The sequence below is a fragment of the Choristoneura fumiferana genome, chromosome 3 (genome assembly GCF_025370935.1).
Source record: "Choristoneura fumiferana chromosome 3, NRCan_CFum_1, whole genome shotgun sequence".
Classification (NCBI taxonomy): Eukaryota; Metazoa; Arthropoda; class Insecta; order Lepidoptera; family Tortricidae; genus Choristoneura; species Choristoneura fumiferana.
In genome coordinates this window covers 21812400-21834235 of record NC_133474.1, presented here as the reverse complement: position 1 = coordinate 21834235, position 21836 = coordinate 21812400, and the positions used below count along the sequence as shown (strand labels likewise).

General features: G+C 37.2%; 1 protein-coding gene across 1 annotated transcript in view; it reads left to right on the top strand.

The window, feature by feature from the left end:
• LOC141426914 (uncharacterized) overlaps positions 1-21836 on the top strand; it is a 39655-nt gene that overhangs the window by 13065 nt on the left and 4754 nt on the right. Inside the window, exon 2 of the mRNA XM_074086170.1 lies at positions 11152-11269. Within this exon, the coding sequence (XP_073942271.1) occupies positions 11152-11269 (118 nt within the window). The remainder of the gene's footprint in view (positions 1-11151; positions 11270-21836) is intronic.

Genomic DNA, 21836 nt, shown 5'->3' with positions numbered 1-21836 from the left:
ATCCAGCTATCTATATACATAAGTACATAACAAAATAAAAATAAAAAACAGCTGGAGTAACTTACACGCGCATTTATAGTGACGACCAGATGGCATAGTGGTTAGAGAACCTGACTACGAAGCTTGAGGTCCCAGGTTCGATTCCCGTGTCGGGGCAGATATTTGTATGAAAAATACGAATGTTTGTTCTCGGGTCTTGGGTGTTTAAAAGTATTTAAGTAGGTATGTATCTATATCTATATAATTATATTTATCCGTTGCTTAGTACCCTTGCAAAGCTTACTTTGGGACTAGGTCAATTGGTGTGAATTGTCCCGTGATATTTTTTTTTATAATACTCGTAATTAGTAGGATGGATTTATAATAATGGTTTCGACGCATCTACCAGCTTTATCATCATCACAACCTATATACTTCCACTGCTGGGCACAGGCCTCCTCTCACATAGAGAGGGCTGGGGCTGTAGTTCCTACAATAACATAGTGCGGATTGGGAACTGCGCAGATACCATTGAATGTGTTTGGTGTGTGCAGTTTTCCTTGTGGTAAACAAATGCTTTTGAAATGTTATTCAGCGAAAATGTAGAGCTGGTTTTATTTTTCGCAACACAAACACGGTTGGTGTGTCCCATAATATTAACACATCGAGAGTATATAACATACTGCGCGTGCGTGTTAAACGAGATTAATAGCAACCGGATTCATAAAACGGTGCTCAACAATAATATAAGTGATACAATTACAACTAAGTAGATGTAGAATTTAGGTCATAGCACAGATAATCGCAGTGGACTTGCTGACACAAATATTAAAAAATCTTCAATTGTAAGTCTCAGTAAGCAATTTTATTTTATCAATTTCAAAGCGTATAATATTTAAACTTCCATTTATAAAATGTAGAGAATGAAGCTTAAAACTATTTAACAACATAATGAATTAAATTATAACTATTTGTATATAATTTTCCTAAACTCAAATTACATAAAAAACTAAACCAATGTTTTTGCCATGAGATATAAGGAGCTTGTACAATAGGTATGTTGACACCATTAAAACTCCAGTAAAAAAACACTATTTATTATTAAATAGTTAGTTGATTGAGTTTTCGAACAAGTGACGTCATATGTTGCTATTTACATTCAAACTCTATGGGAGAATTGTGTTTTGACAGCCCATAAAAAGTACGTCAATTGATTGGTGGAGTCAACATCCTTATTACAAGAAAGAAAAACGGGTGACACTCTTTCCCGGCCCGGATAATACCGGGATGGAAATACCGACCCTATTTTTCGTGTACACGCCCATAGAAGCTCCTGTCAGTTTCTATGGGCGTGTACACAAAAAACGGTATTTCCATGTCGGTGTTATCCGGGACGGGAAAGAGTGTCACCCGTATCACATGGTATCACCCAGAAAAACTATGCTATTTAATAATAACTTTTTAATAACATTCTGTTTAAAAATTTCATTTTTAAATAACGATTTTTTGCTGACTCTACTTATTGTGTACCATACTTGCATAATCATCCAATTTACATTATGTACAGTCGAACAAATTGAATGACCCAGGGTGGAACCTTTTTATAATCAATTACACTATGATTTCCTTGAGAAAAGTATGAGATGTCAACATGACATTAGTAGCACAAAGGTTCCACCCCGGGTCAGAATTCAATTTGTTCGACTTTACGCCAAGTTTCAAGTCAATCTGACCATTGGAAGTGGCTCAAAATGAACTTACAAGATTTGACCTAACAAAAACATCAAACAAGTTGCCCTTTTAAATAAAGGCTTGTAAAAATGCTTACAACATCATATTATAAAACATTCTTAAAATGTTTTATACTCGTATTGTTACACAAAATGTTAAAATACAAGTACGTATAAAACATTTTAATATAATAATAATAAATATGATGGGACACTTGACACCTTCTTGACACCATTTGACTTAGTTCTAAACTAAGCAAAGCTTGTACTATGGATACAGGCAACGTATAAACACACTTATAATAGATAAATACATACTTAAAAACATATTAAACATCCAAGACCCGAGAACAACAAACATTCGTATTATTCATACAAATATCTGCCCCGGCCGGGAATCGAACCCGGGACCTCAAGCTTCGTAGTCAGTTTCTCTAACCACTTAGCCATCCGGTCGACATTGTAAAATTATTTCAATAATTATGATTACGGTTCAATAGTAATAAATACTGACTTTTTATGGAGATTGCAAGCGAAGCGTGATTGAAATTCAAGTTAGTTGTCAAATAGAACAGTGATTTTACGAAATTATTGCTAGAATCACGCCGTTATCCAAGAGACAATAATGACGAGCAAAATTTCAAGCATTACATGAACAAGAGTGACAAATATTATGAATGTGGCTTCTTTTTAGGATTCCGCGTTATTAAATACGATATGAGAACGAGATTTAAGAGAATGAGATTTAAACGTCAAATTATGATTAGTTGCCATTAGAAGTGTAGTGACACTGGATTGTTTTTTTTAATATATTTTTTTAATGTTTACATTTTTTATGTCAAATATACGGATTGTTTATATAGATATTGATATACTGTACTTCTAGATTAAACAGTTGTACGTAAGAATATGCAAAAAACTGTAAATGTTTTTCCTATCATTAAAAATTATTAATTCAATTTATGCATAGCGTTGGCTCTGAGACGCTACTACGAAGTTCGAAAATCGAAGTTCGTATCGTACTGTCTCGCTACGCTAATATTATTTAATAAGAGATTGGGAGGGCTAGTACGAACGATAAGAGCTTCGATTTTACCCCTTCTGGGTTAGAGCAAGAGGAGGATACTAGCGGTGGCTCTAGGCGCCAGGTTGCAAGTTGTTGCCCTTTGGTGGCGCCTTTTGAGAAGCGCAGAAGTGGTGTAGACAATCTGCTCTACCTCGATCAAGGGCTGCATGTGTAAAACATATTAATGCTTCATTATCCTCTCCAAAAACTACCAAAAGCAGCTCGATTTGACAAAATCGTAAGGTCACAGTTCAACTATACTCCGTAATTTAAAGCTACGGTCACACCACGCATCCCAGTCGGATATCGCATCACGTGCGAGCACGGCCGAACAGAAGCTCGCGTGTCGATGCGACATTATCTTAAGATTTCACTTTCGTTGCGTAAGCGCCGGTCGCGGGACAGGTTCTGCCACAATGGTAGCGCGGACAGTAGGCGCGGATCCAACGATATGGATGTTATTGACGTTCATGTTAAGGTACCTAATAATGACGCATAGATTTGATTGTACTACTGTGTGCGAAGGTTTAAAGTTAAGTCGAGGGTACAATAGGGTTCAAATACAAATACAAATACAAATATCTTTATTTTGCGTACAAATATCACACTTTTGTACTTTTTTGTTGTTTTGTACTTTTGGTTGTAGGGTATAGCACAATATCACACTTTGATTGCGAGGGAATTAAACAGCAATAGTAGAAACCAATGTTCATTTACTACGTACCTTTAATTTTTCATGCGTTGCGATACGTATAATTAATTAAATTAGTATTATCTAGTTTTAATAATGTATTCATATAAAACACGAATTATAAACATTTTGTTTGTGGCTCTTGGCGCCTGATTACCTTGGTCTTCTAAACTCAAATTATTTAATTACTTCACTAATTTTGAAATATGGTACGAATAATTGCTTTCAGGCTCAATCATATAAATATACCTACTCATTATATCTTTAACGTTGTACTACCATTAAAGGAAAGTTATGAAAGCCTGTTGATGGCGAGTAATATGGTTTACCAGGGAGGATGCATGCATGTAGAAAAAGTGGTTCTGGCCTTGGATTCGAAACAGGTTCCAGCAGTAGACCATCTCAGAACAGATATCAGGTTGGCGTGTTATTTGACACTATGGCTCTATAGATACTTATGCCCTTGATTGTAGGTGGGTACACATATAAAATAAAGAAAGTATTTTTTTTAAAATTAGAGAAGAAAGCGGTGTGCACCCTTTATGGCACCATCTCAAAACAGCAAATAAAATTAGAACAGAAAAAAATATGATAGTAGTATTTAGGGAAAGCCACAATGGTATTGTTTGTGTAACTATTTCTGAAATCATCAAACCTAACCCAACCTAGGTATATAGAGTTCTACATGATGACCATTTAAAAATGTCGGAAAATATTAACGGTATCGTAGGAAATTATATGACTAAACAAAAATCATGACTTTCAAAAATAATGCGACAGATAAGTACACACACACCCGTAGGAAATTATATAGACTAGCAAAAAAATTGATCATGACTAAAAATAAAGTGCGACAGATAGAGACTACCGTATTTGTTTAACAGCTTACCTGATAACATCCGCCTAGAAACTGATAAAAATAAATTTAAAAAGATCCTTAAAAAGTATCTAGTAGAAACTCTTCCATAAGACATAGTTGTAACAATAATTATAATAGTTTATGTAAGAATAAATTATACATTACATTATCTTATATTTTATAGAGACTGTATCTTGCAGACAAACTGTGTAAACAGTTTTGCAGGGCTATGTACAAAAACCTATGTAAAAATAATGACAAATAAATACTTTTTCATTCATTCATTCAAAAACACATATAATAGATTGCCGGTTTTGAATGTGCAGTGAAACCTGGATAACTGGGACGCTAAGGGACCTGCAAAGTCTCACTTATAGAGGTATTCCACTTACCCAGTGTCTCAGATATCCAGGTATAAATAAATATCTGTCTCATTTACGGAGGGTTCCATTAATAGAGGTGTAAATAGATGTTATTTCAGTTATAGAGGTGCAATTATTAAATAAAATAACGTATTTTGTAAACATTATCATGAGTTGTAAGCTTTAACATTTTATAAAAAAAAAAAAACATTTTTATAAACAGTACAAAAATGCATAGAGAATGCGTCAAGATTTCAGTGCTCAATTGTCGGGACCTCACCATGAATTCCAGCTATGGAGGTTTCCCACTTATCCAGGTCTCACTTAACCAAGTTTTACTGTATTAAGTACGAAGTCTAAGCCTACTGTAACAACATACACTTTTCCTTACTTAGTGTAAAGTAAACTAGTTGTTTATAAATTGCCATCATTCTAGATCCACGCAGTTCCTTAGTGCTAGAGATTGCACACACTCATACTGTAAGATAGTTTAGAAAGCCGGTTTTGGCTCAGTTACACTAACTTGATGTTAAATGTGTATTCGTGATAAATATTAATGAAGGGCCGATGATGTAACGTGATATTGTGTCTAAGTATGATCTCCAAATGTTAATTTATTATCTCGCGGGGTTTTTGACCAATTAATTCATGCAAAGCGGCACTTTATTATATTATTAAGCATGTGTTGCGAGGAACAAAAATGTTTCATTTATGTACCTATCCCCGCCCAGTACGACTAAGCGGAGAGAAAGGATTGGTACCTAAATAAAGCGTATCTATTGGTTAATGAAAACAACATTCCTCACCACATATCCCGCACTGATGAGCCAAAGAAAACTTTGCAAAAAAAATAAAAAAAATCACATAGGAAAATTACGTAAACATTTCACAATTTGGTATGGGGATTGAAACTTTTCGTTTCTCAAATTTAAATTTTCTATATTTCTTGTGAAAATTTCCAGTATTTTTTGAGAACTTTTTTAACTTTTTGGAAACTTTCCGCAACTTGTGCATCTGTAATTCCGCACATCTCTGGTGTCAGTCTAAATCCAAAAAGTCTTTTCTGGAAAATGGCGTATTGCATTTATGTATTTTTTTTAATAGAGCGGACAATTATTAACATACTGTATTTGTTTCGCTTGGGATGTAGCTCAAGTTCAAGACTCAACTTGGCTAGTGTTTACAAATAAACCAAATATTTAAAAAAATAACACAGACAAAATAATATAGTCTGAACGTAAAGTCTCTACCAAACCAACACCAAGATAATGATGATACGCATACCTCATACGATCAAACCATTTGATTAAGCGATAAATTGAATAACGCGGAAGCCGATTATTTTTCAAGATATAGCGCTCAATTGGAGTACATTTCGCATAAAGTTAATATAAATACGACCATAAACCTGTATCACACGCAATGCAACGCATTGTTCGTACGAGAATCCCTCGTATTAGAAACACCGTGAGAGACGGTCACGTATTTGTTATTTGTATACCTACCTCTGCTGCAAATAAATAAATAAATATCACGGGACAATTCACACCAATTGACCTAGTCCCAAAGTAAATTTAGCAAAACTTGTGTTATGGGTACTAAGCAACGGATAAATATAATTATATAGATAGATACATACTTAAATACATATTAAACACCCAAGACCCGAGAACAAACATTCGTATTTTTTCATACAAATATCTGCCCCGACACGGGATTCGAACCCGGGACCTCAACCTTCGTAGTCAGGTTCGCTAACCACTAGGCCATCTGGTCGGCAAATGCAACCATAGACAAAATATGTGTACGTCAACTATTTGATTTCTAGGCTACTATAGAACCTTGCCATAGTATTTTTTTTGTCTGTAGCAATGCTTATTGGATGACGTAAAATGACGCACCATGTTAAGCATGAATCAATTTTAAAAATGAGGTCTTTTTGTAGCATTCGAACATGGCGGATGTAGACGATATCTAATTTTGGTATTTCTGCTTCTTTGGGCTAGTTGAAGTATAATTTTGATAGTGTTTTATGCGGCGATTAACCTTAACAGTGAACAGTGATCACAAAGTTCTATATTGCTCTCGTGTCTGACATTTTTTAATGCGCAAGTGGTCTCCGCGTGGTTTCTGGAATTTTGCTATCAAGTTGCAAAAACTACAATCACCGTACAACATGCATAAGAAGAATATATTTATCTTTAATTTAACTGACATTGGCCCAAGCCTTATGGCCGCCATTAAGTGGAATAAATAAATAACTTTAAAAATTCGCGCTGTCATCGTTCATCCACCATTACCTCTCACATTTCGTTTTCTAGAATTTTTTACCGTACAACGGCAAAAACTACTAGACACTGGCAAAATTGCCCTCCAATGGACAGAGCCATATTTTTTTAAAGAAACAACAACAACTTTAAAAATTGTTCACTGCATCTGTTAATGAATTAGGGTGCAATCACAGGCAATTAACAAACAATCGGCTGTGATAGTTTCTTAATCCTTCAAGCTTATTTCAAGGCTCTCAGTACAATGCTGTGCCCACGGGTTCGCCTACGGCACATCATTGAGCGATTGCTAGATTAGTTGGTAATAGACTTGCTATACTAAGCTGCTATAATATCTAATATATTAGATAATATATTTGCTATACAGCGTAGCGTATTTTGTTTTATAGGTAACCACAAACTCTAAGTAAGTGATAAATTCCTGAGAATCACACTTCCATATGTTTTAATAAAAATAAGACTTCTGTTTTCTTTATAAAGTACATAAAGTAGCATCTAAGGGTTTGGATGTTTTGCTGTATGCACCTACAGCAATGAACCCAAATTACTACCTAATGGGTTCCGTGGAATGGCCTTCGAAACAGAGGCAGGTCGAAGAGAAGATGGCGGGACGACTTCGACGCATATCAAGTATAGTGTCAGGAGCATGCTCTCGATAGGGACTAATGGCGGTTTTTTTTTTAAACTCCCAACACAAGAAAACGCCGACAAAAATGCCAGCAAGTGTCCCTTTGCCCTGTGCCCAGCAGTTGCACACTAACAGGCTAAAACAAACTTCGCAAACAAACATCCTCCAAGAACAGTTTCATCAGACGCCGCTGTAACCCGGCCGGCGCGGCGTTGTCGCAACTGTTAATTAAGACTGAGGCAAGCCGGTGACATTGGCTGCGCGCGCGCTTGACAATGAACCGCGTGACGCGCCGCCGCCGTCACGCGCTGAGTATTTATCTAGATAAATACTCAAAGGCTGCCACCCGAACCTGTACCACTACCATGAGTTTACAGTAACCGAACTCGATAACGACGGCGTAAATTATTTGTAGAGGCGCTGTACAAATTCTCCATACAAATAATTTACGCCGTCGCTATCGAGTACGGTCACTGTAAACTCATGGTAGTGGTACTGAGGGCCTATTATTCCGAAATCTGAAAATCGAAGTTCGTATCGTACCGTCTCTCTCGTATTAAATAGTAAAAGTATCAGAGGGACAGAACGACACGAACTTCGATTTTCGCTCACAGAGCAGAGCTTTGCCTAATATGCCATATTACCACTCCGTTTTTAGTTAGAAAAAATAAAAAAAACCTATAGTAGTACGTACGTTCCTCTACATAGATTTATCAACGAACGCTGTAGCAAACCTACACAGACAACGTAATTATTAAGTAGTCATATAAACCAACTAAATCTGTAAATTGTCTATGTTATTTATAATTTCAACTGATAATTAAATAAACTTGTTGACATCCGTAAACATCTGGCATTTACTAAAAGTTGATGAAATTGTGAAAAAAAGCACATCGTGACTAAGGCGTGAAAATGTTGTGACATTTATGACACACCACGGTGCAATGTTGTTGTCCCTCGATATGACCTTTCCAGTTTTTTTTTACACTACATCTTAGGTTTTTTATTTGTTTCCTCGAGCTGCCCAGCTTTATAAACAGCCAGCAATAAAGTGTCATTTTATTGAGGTAAACAAAAACTGTAGCACAGGCAGCTGCAGTCCGTAGACAAGAAAAAGAAAAAGCAAATAATAAATTAGGTTATTTTAAAAGTGAATCTAAAAAGATTACATAAAGACTTTTTATCGTAAAATAAGATATCATACTTTCAGGTACCAAAATGAAACCTAAAACATTTGCTTCGACAAAAGAGTTGTTAGGTACGTTTTTTCTTTGCTATCTACAGGCGGTTCATTGAATTTGGCAGTTCGATTATAAAACTCGTACACAAATCTATTCATCGATTGAAAATAAAAATACCTACACCTGCATAATGGTCTAAAAAAGTGTGTCAACCGGATTATTAGCTCAATCTTTGGTCACGGGCCAGATGCCTTCGATATTACTGCTAAAGACCTGCGCAACTAACAACACTCGCCAATACGCAAGTTTCTATTTCACGAGTCAATGCTTCTGATGGAGAAAGCACTAGAATGTACCTACTTCATATTAAGAAATGATTTGCCTCAACTCGAGCACCTTTCAGCGGAGAATGCCACAACGTCCATCTTACATCATAGCCAATCAAAAACCTAATTACAACTTTCTTTAGCTTAAATATAAGTCCGTTTAAATACCAGAATGGGCGCGCCTGGAGCGATGTAGCAACTCGAACACCTAAACTTTTTGCTCACAGCTATAGTAAACAACTTAAGCAATTCTTCAATACAGGATTTTCACCTTAAGCAAGGTATTAAATAAGATAAGGTCCTAGTTTTCCGTTGGCAAATAAACGAGTGTGTGTCATGCGTAGCGTAGCCCACATTGACTTTATTTCCTCATGGTACTGACTACGTAATTCACGCGCGTGGTCACCCGTTGACATTTTTGGTTGATTATTTTATTACTTAACTTGCTTTTAAACAGAGTTAATAATGTATGGTCTCAATACGGTATTGGTTATTCAATGGCCGACCGGCGGCCTTATAAGGGAGCGATGACCACACGTTGCCGTGTGCCTCAATGGCTGACAATTTCGTTTTGTCTGCTATAAAAACTGTAATTAAGATTGAGCCGACATAGCTGGAAACATTATGCCAGGCATTTTAAGGTTACGTATGATAGGGATAGGTATCAACCACAGTAACAACAGTCAGTCAGTTTATGTATCAAGTTACTACTCGAAGTTTAATTGTAAGCGTAAGATTTTACAGTTAATTGGCTAGGTAGTTGGCTAGGACGAGAATGTAGATGTTACGACCAGCTGTGGCCCAGATTAATGTTGATAGTACACACTAATGATGCAGCTTTGTCCCATGTAGATTATTTCAGGTGGCACAGCTGGGTGCCCCAGAGAGTCGGCTATCTATACTTGGAATAACTCTTGTTTTTAACCCCGGACGCAAAAAGAGGGGTGTTATAAGTTTGACCGCTATGTATGTCTGTCTGTCTGTCTGGCTATGGCACCGTAGCTCTTAAACGGGTGGGCGGATTTGAATGATGTTTTTTTTATTTGATAGCAGGTTTTCTAGCGATGGTTCTTAGATATGTTATATTAAAATCGGTTCAGCCGTTTTGAGATATTGAACTTTGAAGTAACAAAGTCGGGAGTTTTCCAACTTTTTCTTGGTTAAGTTATATTTACTGTACCTATTGATATTGTGACAGGTGCAGTCGAGAAAAGTGAATCTTTACACAGCCAATTACATTTCGGTTTATTTGAAAGAACGAGACTAAGTAGTTTGCTATTCTGTAGAATTTTTGAAAAATCACTTCTTATTGCCTTTCTAGTATGATACACAAGATAGTATGGGTGCCTGGATGGGGGTGCAAGGGAGTGATACCTAGCCCAAGCATCCCCTACCCCCCATAGGGGGTATCCCCTATGCCCTAGCATCCAGTCGAATAAAAAAAACCTAAAGAATGAAACCTATAAATGCACCTCTCTATATGCAGATGGGAGATGCATGCACCCTTCTGGCACCCATGATACTACTACAAGCCGTGGTGGCCTAGTGGTTTGACCTATCGCCTCTCAAGCAGAGGGTCGTGGGTTCAAACCCCGGCTTGCACCTCTGAGATTTTCGAAATTCATGTGCGGAATTAAATTTGAAATTTACCACGAGCTTTGCGGTGAAGGAAAACATCGTGAGGAAACCTGCACAAACCTGCGAAGCGATTCAATGGTGCGTGCGAAGTTTCCAATGAGCACTGGGCCCGCGTGGGAACTATGGCCCAAGCCCTCTTGTTCTGAGAAGAGGCCTGTGCCAAGCAGTGGGAGGTATATAGGCTGGGATGATGATGATGGATGATGATAGTACTACAGTCTGCTAAATTTCAAGCGTCTAGTTCCGTTGGTTTAGAGCCGCGAGTAATGGGTACTCATTTAATCTTCATTTAATCAATATTTAGGATTTGTTGACTTGTGACTTTTGATAACTAAAACATTGAAAGCGTTGGGAGCTTGTGAGTCAAATGTAAACATTGAAAACACAATATGTTTGTTTCCAGATGGTGCCTCCTGGTGGCGCTGCTGGCGCTTTCGGCTGCGCGTGCGGCGGAAGACGACGACAGCGTGCCCGACATGGGTGTGGAAGAGGAGGATGACGAACTAGCGCTAGACCAAGAGGTACCTTATCTTTGAAGTTATTACGTGTGTGTATCTGTGTGTTTTATCATTTCAAGTATATGTGTATAAACTCTTTATTTTGCAGTCGGACAAACTGAATCATAATCATTAATAGGGTGAAAACTTTGTGCTACTAATGTTATTAAGATTGGTTTCTGGAGTCTTTTATGTATTTTTTATTTCAACTCCAAATTTTGTTACTTTTACGGTCATCCCGTAAAACCCATATCGAAAATACAAACTGAAACAGATGCACAGAAAAACCAGACAAATAGACCAGCGCTGGGAATCGAACCCAGGTCCTCGGCATTCCGTGCTACTAATGTCCTGTTGATCAAAGTGAAATTAATTATTAAAAGGTTTCACCTTGGTACATGAATCAGTTTGAAAGAGCCCTCCCTTGGTTGTATTTATCGGGAACTACAGATGACGAGAGCGATTTCCATTCCTTAGTAGTTTGCATTTAATGATTCACTATGAGAAAAGTTTCATTGAAAAAAAAAACACTAATAAAATTAAAGACACCCATTCCTGAAGCTTCAATTCTCATTCGTTATTTAAACTTATTTCAAAAGATGGCGCATCAAAAAAAAAGATCTCTTGGTAGATTCAAGTCACGCTGTACATCCATCGCATTTAGGTACGCATCGGTAATTTACGGGTGTCCAATGTCCAGGGCGGCAGCGATTGCTTTCTGTCAAGTGACTCTCTTGCTCGTTTTCCCCCTACCAAATATAAAAAAGCATTCAACTATTTCATATTATAAAAATTATAAGATACAAGGATGTAAAATTGTACTTCGATACATCAGCGCTTTTCAATATCCTCTTTACTGCTACCGCTTGCTCGTAAACTAAGTATGTCACGTCTTAAACTCATCATGAACCGGAAGGCCTGTCGTCGTGCACAACCTGACGACTGATACAATCTAGGCCCACATTTCAGGCCTTTCGATTTTCTTACTTCGTATCGAGCTGTTCCGTTCACGCTAATAGTACTTAACAGGAGATTGAGAGTGATAGTACGATACGAACTTTGAATTTCATAGTTGTTGTACGGGTTGTACCTACAGTATCTTAGCTGCGTGTTACAACACTGCAGGTGCGTTTGAGCTTCAAGAATGCACTATAAGTGCGTGCTTTGAATTTCCATCCAACTATCGAACAAAGTTTTGTGAGTACCATAAATTGAATAACTGGGTTAAAAAAAACACATATTTTATCCCGCGAAACTGTAAAGTTCTCCTGGGAAGACGAAGTTGCTCTACTGTAAAGTTGAGTTTGGACATGCAAGTAAAATTGTGCAAGTTGCATTACATTGCGGCGCTCGATTGACCACTACAAACTCGTTGGCTTTACGGCCTGGCAATGTAATGCAACTCGCATGATTTTTCTTGCAGTAACTACTGTAGAGTATAGGAGCTACGAAAAACCGCGAAAACAACCTACTCAATAGCCAGTTATTTTAAACCCGCGCTCGTATAAGTGTGGTGTATTTTACACGAACACGTTAGGTAGAAACATGGAATTAAACAAATTATCCGATTTCCCGGCAAATAGGTAGATCGTGACCGAAATCGTGCAACTCTGGGGTTATTTTTTACACTCTATTTAGTTCAATGTCCGCAAGGCCGCAGTGAAAGTCGAAAGCAACTGATTATTTTTTAATCACCCTTTTTCAATCGATTTCTGAACGCGAAAGTTTGACGTTGACAGAATTTTGCGGGAAAGTAGCTTGAAAGTAGTGATAATCAGATTTGTGCGTGCCCTAGCTAGCTTCTATTATTTTGTTCACAGTTTATTTACTTTTTGAACGGAAGAAATTTTAAGCGTCATGGACTGTTTACGGTGGGAATTTAAAGCGTATTTCGCCTAAACATAGCACTTTCAAATATAATGTAACGAGCTATACCAGGACTAAAGCCTCCAACACCGGGAGATTAAAGATTAATTTACACGTTTATGACTATCATCGCGTTAATTAAAATTGCTTCAAGCACAGTTACTTATAAAACGTAGCTTCATACTTACATTAATAAATTTGCAAAAATAAAAACGTAGTTAAAATCATAACACACAAAACCCACAAGAGTGCGAACAAAATAAAACAGGGTAGTTTGGGGAGTAAATGGAACGGTGTTAATTAATACTGCTGTGTAAATGATGATGATGATGATGCGTGTGAAGATGGTCCCAAAGGAAGACCGGCAGATTGTTGATTTGGGACCATTTCGTGACATGCATATTTTTATTGCATTTTGTTTTCATTTTTATTTTTACCCATCTTCCCATGTTGTCGCGAATAAATGATTTTCTTTTTTTTAATTAAAATTTAATATATATATAAAAAATATATTACAAGTAATTACCTACAACAAATCAAAAATTTCGTTAGGTTTAAGTTAAACCCGTTTTGATTTTTGTGTCCACTCGCTTGTTATTGGTGTTTTTTGCACGTATATGTTTTTGGACGGTGAGATGGTCTTTGGGACCATTCTCACACACACACACACACACATCATCATCATCATCATCATCATCATCGTCTTCCTTTGGGACCATCTTCACACGCATCATCATCATCATAATTTACACAGCCGTATTAATTAATACCGTACCATTTACTCCCCGAACTACCCTATTGTGACGTCATTGCCACAAAAATCCGGGGTCTAGTAATCATAGAATGATAGTCTATTTTTACACGACTGCCGCAAGGAGGGTTATGTTTTTCGAGCGTATTTCAAATCTAATTTTACTAATTTGTAATGGTCCGATTAGTTTCAAAATTTATACATGACGTTTAGAGCTTCAGCGATGATGCAATAATTAAATATCGTCAACAAAAAAAAGGGTTTAAAAAAATAAAATTTCTATTTAGGGTATTAGGCGATTGGAATGCCAAGCGAACGAGCAGCGCGTGCTCCGTTTTCCCACGCGTTGACGCAACTCTTGCGCAACCAAATAATACGATGTAGATCTTTCCCTGTATCCTGTATGAAATACTTGGTAGTAAATTATTCTTTTTTTAATTTAATAAATCTTCTAAACATTTAAACAAATACAATAAAAATGCCAGGTGTATTCGGTAATTATCAAAGTTAAGAAATTTTTCTTCCTAATTTTGTTATCAATTGTAGGGCTTCGATTCCCGGCCCCAGACTTTTTTATCTGATATTTTTAAAGGGGCGAAATTAAATCTCAAAACAATCGGACCATTGGAAGTCTGTATAAATTAATATACAAGAGTTGAGTTAATTAAAGTATACTTAAGTAAAATTGTATATTATAATGACTACTAGCATAGTTATAATTATCATATACTACTACTTGGTACTTACTGGTGCTTGGTGCTACTTGTGGTACTTATGGAGCCAAAATAAACCTTTCTTTCTTTCTTTCATATTTTTATGATAATTTTCAAATATAATTTCTCCCTGGTGCGAGCCCAGGCTTCGAACTTACGACTCTTTGCTTGAGAGCCCATAGGTGAAACCACTTGGCTACTGCGGCAAGTCGGTTTTACAAACTGTGAAATAATAAAACAATTTGAACTTTTCTCGTGTACAATTTCTCTTTTGAAATAATTACCTACCTACACCTACCTCCAGACCAAACAATGCTTAACTTGTAGAGAAAAAGAGAGAGATCCTACACGTAATAAGCAGGAAAAAAAATAAACAAGCTGCTATCAAACGTGCTATATCTAACTAAAATTCTTGCGTTGCTAGATTCATTGCGTTAAACTTGTAACGAGCCTAAATTAGGTATGTGAACATGATTAAGACATTTAATTGAGGTTATTTACGAAATTATGACACTTGACTTGAGTACTTATCGATTCATATCGCAATTCGTTTATACGATTGATTGCGCAAATTGTAGCGTAATGAGAATGAGACAGTTTCTAGACCAGAGGCCGTATTGTCTAACACGCTGACGTTCACGATCACATTCACTATCTCTTTCTATTCTCGTCTTATACAGTGTGACAGAAAGAAGTGGTGAAAACGATTGTGATTCCAAGTGCGTTAGGCCTCAGGTTATACTATTACGTAGCTGCGTAGGGAGAAATAATCAAGGGAACAAAAGGGCTACTACCAAATTCGAAAATCGAACTCTCGTATTAAATATGTAATACGAGGAATAGCGTCAGCGGGACGGTACGATATGAACTTCGATTTTCGAATTTCGTAGTAGCCTCTCAAGGTCGGATTAACCGTTAGGCAGAGTAGGCGTCGGTCTAGGAGCCCCGCATCGGCTAGCCCCGCGCGTGCAAGGAAAAAATTGAAAATTTTTCATGAAAAGACAATTTAATTGGAAAAATTGTATGTTCAGTGAGTAGTTAATGTTGTTTTTTTGACGCATGCTGTCAGTAAATTTGATTGAACTCACATTGAACTTGAACTTGAACTTGAAAAACTTGTGGAGAGACCGAGGAGTGTTGTGACAGAGAAGAGAGTTGTGTCATCGTCGATTTTAGGGAACTTATTTACTGCCGGGTGCCGGGAACTTACTTACTGCTGGTGTCGGGTTAGAATAACACCTCTCCATTTGGATGTAGTAAGAGGCGACTGAGGATATAGGTTAAGGTATACCGTACGCAACAGGCTAGCAACCTGTCACTATTGTACCGTTTTTGTCAAACTTAAAACCTAAAATTGCTAAGTGGCTCCGAAGCGGTAACGTTTCGTGTGCTCTGCCTACCCTATTTGAGAATACAGGCGTGATGTTTGTGTGTTCTGTGTGTGTAGTTACTGCTAGCATAGCTCGCAACAGTGTGTGCTTGATAGCTCGGGACCTGCAGGGCGACTACGAAACTCGAAACTCGAAGTTCGTGTCGTGCGGTCCCTCTGACACTTATGCTATTTAATACGAGAGCGAGAGGGACGGTACGATACGAACTTCGTAGTAGCCCTGCTGACCTAAAAAAACGCTTGCTATTGTGAGCTCGCTAGCAGTTAATAAGTTCTAAAAAATCGACAGCTGTCACTATACTCTCCTCTGTCATAACCATAACAGTCCTCGGTCTCACTTAACATGCTGTAATTTATAAACGCTTAAGTTTCTTAGTCAAGTCAACTTAGAACGATTGCTTACTCTACCCCTAGTGTAAGTTTTCGGTTAGAAAATACGTCTCGATCGCGTTCGCGTAAAATCTCAATTTGTATGGAAACACGAACATCGCAAACGTTCCGCTAGAGGCGCTGTTTGTTCGTGTTTCCATACAAATTGAGATTTTAACGCGAACGCGATCGAGACGTATTTTGTAACCGAAAACTTACGCTAAGGGCACTGCTTAGGTTTCCCGAATACAGTTTCGATTACAGACAAATTAAGTGAAAAGATATTCAGTGAATTACAAGCGTAGACCCAGAAGAGCTCAAATCTTACATCCGAGAAAACGTGAGCACAAACACAGCAATCAGTGATGTAAGTATTTGGTCGTCTCGCACGGGTGCGCCGAGCCGACGCATCGCGTTTAGGGTTGCCATATGAAAAAATGAAAAGTCCTGACAAAAATCCTGATATTACCCCTAAAAGTCCTGACATTTCCTGTGACATAGATTACGCAGTACTACGCTAGCTGCTCGCTATTTATTATTGAGATCTCTTTAGCTGTTATTTAGACGAGTTTAGACGACCAGATGGCCAAGTGGTTAGAGAATCTGACTACGAAGCTTGAGGTCCCGGGTTCGATTCCCGGCCGGGGCAGATATTTGTATGAATAATACGAATGTTTGTTCTCGGGTCTTGGGTGTTTAATATGTATTTAAGTATTTATTTATCTATATAAGTATGTTTATCCGTTGCCTAGTATCCATAGTACAAGCTTTGCTTATATAGTTTGGGACTAGGTCAATTGGTGTCAAGTGTCCCATGATATTTATTTATTTATCCTGTATTAAAATTCTTTGAAAGAAGTACTATTAATTTTGTTGATTAGTTACTAAGTAAATAATTTATCATTTCACTCATAAAAACGGTGTAACAAATGTTTATTTTTGTTCAATGATGTCTATTCTAAAAATCCGGACACTAGGCAAGTCCGGCCGCGATCCTGACAAAGGGTCAAAAATCCAGACATGTCCGGACAAATCCCGACGTATGGCAACCCTACCCGCGTCGCACGTTACATTATTAATGGCACAATTCGATTACCGATAATTATTACACGAATTACATAATGCTTGTAATGAAGTTAGGCTGCTGCTAAAGTATTTGACGATCAATCAATGTCGCTGCTGGCAGGTGCGTCTAGGAAATTAAGTCTGCGTGTATTTAAGGTACTGTTACACGTGCTAGTTGTTAGCACGAAAGCATGCCACTATTGAGCAAATGCTACCTACTAACATTTGTGTATAGGACACGTGCTACTATTAAGCATGTTTTGTTATGGTATATTTGTTTGATATTTAATTACGTAATTATATTATGTCTTTAAGCAACAGTAAAAGGAGATTTTACAGAGCAAAATAACTAAGCATCTTGTATACGACATCTTATAAATACTTAGTTAATTTCAGATAGATAGCAGTTTTATACACCGTGGGTTTTAATAACCCGAAAGATTTAAACCAACGATTCTAGAGCCTTATTAGAGTATAGAATGTGGTATAACATATAGTCCAAAAACCCTTAATTTAAGAGATATTAATTATTTAAAACAAATCACAAGTTGAAAAATCTCAAGTCTAACACACCCTAAAGGTGTGACGTAACCACCTACTACTTTTACATGCAGAAGCAGTTAGCTGCATAGTTTTTAGCCAGTTACTATTAATTAAGTTTGGTATCTAAACACAAAAAGGTTTCACTACCGAGAGTATTTTCATCGTGATAAGGATGTGACTTGCCGTTGAAAGACAGCGTAGTATTCTAAGCTGAATAATTATGATATCTTTAGTTTTTCTTTGTCATAAGTAGCTTTCCTCTCTTATCGCTAAGACTAGACTTTAGTTTTGTTCTGTTCACAATCGCGAGTGCAAACTATTTAGATACCTTCCCTGACAACTGGCCGATAGTTTGAAATTGATGTCACTAAAATGTCATATTTCAAGTTATTACGGATTGTCACGCAAGATAAAATCACGTTGCAAATTTTATTAACTGTAATAAATAATATTCGCCATGCCGCATTATTCTCCCGCTCATTTAGCGGATATTCACTCTATTTACGGATTTTGAAATGGAAACTCGCTCCAGGCAGTCATCGAATACCGAAAAAGATTCCCGGCTCGTCGCGTACTGCAACTACCGCACCATTCGACTTTCGCGGATGTCCATAGACAGTTTCTGGATTGGCCGCGGAAGCAATGTTATAGCCTGGCCCGCTCGGTCACCCGACCTAACTCCATTACATTTTTTTTTATCGGGGACTGAAAAATAAGGTTTACTCAAAACCAGTAAACTCGCGAGAAGAATTGTTGATAAGGATTCGAACAGCTTCAGAGGAAATAAAAAAACAGTTTTGTAAATGTAAATAATGAAATCCGTTTAAGAATAAATAATATGGTTTAGTAGTTGTTTATTTTATTTTACTCAGTATAAATAAACACAACGAGAATTTAAAATATGGACTGATTAGCATGATCTCTTTTATAACAAAGTAATCATCCCTTTCCAGCTATTAGTATGAGATGAAACAATGAGGTATTTATGTTTTTTTATGGAATAGGGGACAAACGAGCAAACGGATCGCCTGATGGTAAGCGATTACCAGAAGGGTTAAAAGTGCGTTGCCGGGCTTTAAGGTAGGAGTACAGTTCATTCCAGAGTTTTGCTGTGCGAGGCAGGAAATTTCTGGAAAAACGCACAGTAGAGGACTGCCAACCATCTAAATTCTAAATAGTGAGGATGGAAGTGTTATCGCGTAGGGCGGTGGCGGAAGGATGCGGCAGGGTTCAACCCGAACAACTCCTCGGAGCTCTCCCCGTTGTAGATGCGATAGAGGATGCACAGTGAAGCTAATATCTCTACGCAGCGCCAAGGAGTCGAGTCGATCAGAAATTCATTGGCAGTCACTCTCCGTTGTATGCAGTCCAGAGAGAGAAGCTGGTACTGGGGAGCCGCTGCCTACAGATGAGAGCAGTATTTCATATGTGGGCGCACCTGCGCCTTATAAAGCTGGAGGCGGTGGGGCGGAGTGAAATACTGTCTCGGTCTATTGAGCAGCCCGAACTTCTTCGCGGCTAATTTAGCCTTACCCTCTAAATGGCCGCGGAATTGGACTTCGCTCGAGATGTCAACACCAAGGATTCCGATACTGGCTGTGGTAGTTAGGGGAGTGCTCTCGAAAAGAGGTGATGCAACGTATGACTTTTCCCGAGAAATATTGGTGCGGCCGGTGTAAGAGGCAATCTTCTTTCGGGTATAATCATGGTTTATGGCTTTGGTTGGTATTTTATTGGTGCCAATAAATTTAAATAATTTCAACGCAACTATGCTAGACCTGTAGCTTGACAATTCTTGTCTTGGACATAATTTGCAAGTCACTGCATTCGTCGTGCGTCGTGTAATATCGGAGTGATTCGTGAAGTGTCATGTTCGCTCTCTGTTTCTAAATGTAAAGATTTGTTCACAAAGAAGCGGTCAATTAATTTGATTTATTTTGTACTGAAATAGTAGTTTAATTAAAACACATTATTGGACCCATGTTGATATAACATTATTTACTCGTATTATCGTCAGGAATACACTGTTAAAATATTTCGGGTTATTAAAACTCACGGTGTATATTGATAAGATTGCAGTTTGTATACTTACTGACTGACACCTTATTTCTAAAAGTTTGCTAAAGCTATGTTATTTTGTCATTCGTTTATTTTCATCTATCACCTTGCCTGATAACAAAACACGGTTTACCCTTGAAAAATCGACGAACTTTTTATCGAATATCAGTTAAAAGTCAACGTTTCCTATTTTTTTCGAATGATTAAAATAAGTATTTTTAAATCACCGATTTTTAATTTCTGGAAATATTATTTAATAGATAGTTTATTTGGCAGGACTTCATTTCATAGTTTGAAATTAAATGAAATTTATTTATTTCTTTATTTTTGTAGTGATTTATTTTTTTTCGAGGTCACTTTAACTTAACCTATTTTTTGGTGTTTTATAATAATACGTCGAAGAATTGACATTGTTAAATTCAAAAGCTTCATTTATTTTATTAATTTTGTTATTTTAATTCAACGATGACATGGATATATTTATACTCATTTAATATAATATATTAAAGCACGATTGTTTTTAAAAATTTGCATGTCGAGCTGTCGGCTGAATACTGTGACTGTAATTTAATTACCAAGATCTTGTCAACGTATTCTAGCAAATAAAGATTAACTTAGGATGACGGCACCAGTCATGGACAAGGATCCAATACTTAATGGAATATTTTTTCTGCTAACCTAATACTAAGAAACGGATGCTACAGTTTCTAAAACTAATAACACTTATGTGCAGATAACTGATGATCATAACTGGTAAATTTCATGAATGGTGAGCTATAAGGCCTAGGGAAAGCTATAAGGATTGAATCCTTGCTGTTCATTACTGGATATTACTGTGCTTAACATGTCCATGATTGGTGCCATCACCCTACTTACTTACTTAAATAAGCAGCGATATTTAGTTGTTAATCGTGTTCTCGTGAATAGTTGACGAAGCTTAAGCAAATAATAATCCTTGTACTGTTTTTCTTTTAAAATTGTTTTAATATGTAATGAATAGTCGATGAAGTGAAATTATTCCAAGAGAAAATATTAGTATACAATATTATATGAATTGTTTTCGATGAAATGAAATTCGATAAATAGTTTGTCGACATTTCAAGGGGCAAGGGCCAGGGGGGGCATATTTACGAGTACCTATGCACAATTTGCAGGTGGTAGGACCTTGTGCAAGGTCCGCCCAGATTGCTACCACCATCTTGCTCGCTAATCCTGCCGTGAAGCAGCAGTGCTTGCACTGCTGTGTTTCGGCGTGGAGAGTAAGACAGCCGGTGAAATTACTGGCACTTGAGGTATCCCATCTTAGGCCTCTAGGTTGGCAACGCATCTGCAATACCAGGTGTATTGCAGATGTTTATGGGCAGTGGCGACCTCTTACCATCAGGAGGCCCACTTGCTCGTTTGCCAACCAGTCGAATAAAAAAAACAATGGGGTATTTTAGATGATAACTTCAGTTTAAAAGTTTCATTACTTACATGTTATGACATTTGTATTGATAAATATTCCTGTACTAGTGTAGGTTACCCATTAAAATAAGTTTTTGCTAAAAAAAAACATACAAACAATAATAGAATTATTTTACTGACTGTGATTTCATTGTCATACTTGTTGAGCTCACACGATACACGCTCGACCAAGTGTGTCAACCACAGTAAAACTTTAGTTCATAAGTAGCAGGGCGATTTAATTTTGTATTGTATGTATACTTAATATTTTATCTCTATGACTGTGTAATCTTAATTTTGGTAAATAAATCATTATCTTATTTTATCTTAAAATATGTTTACTAAATCTCAACTCAATACAAACACTGCACTGAAAGTGGGTCACAATTA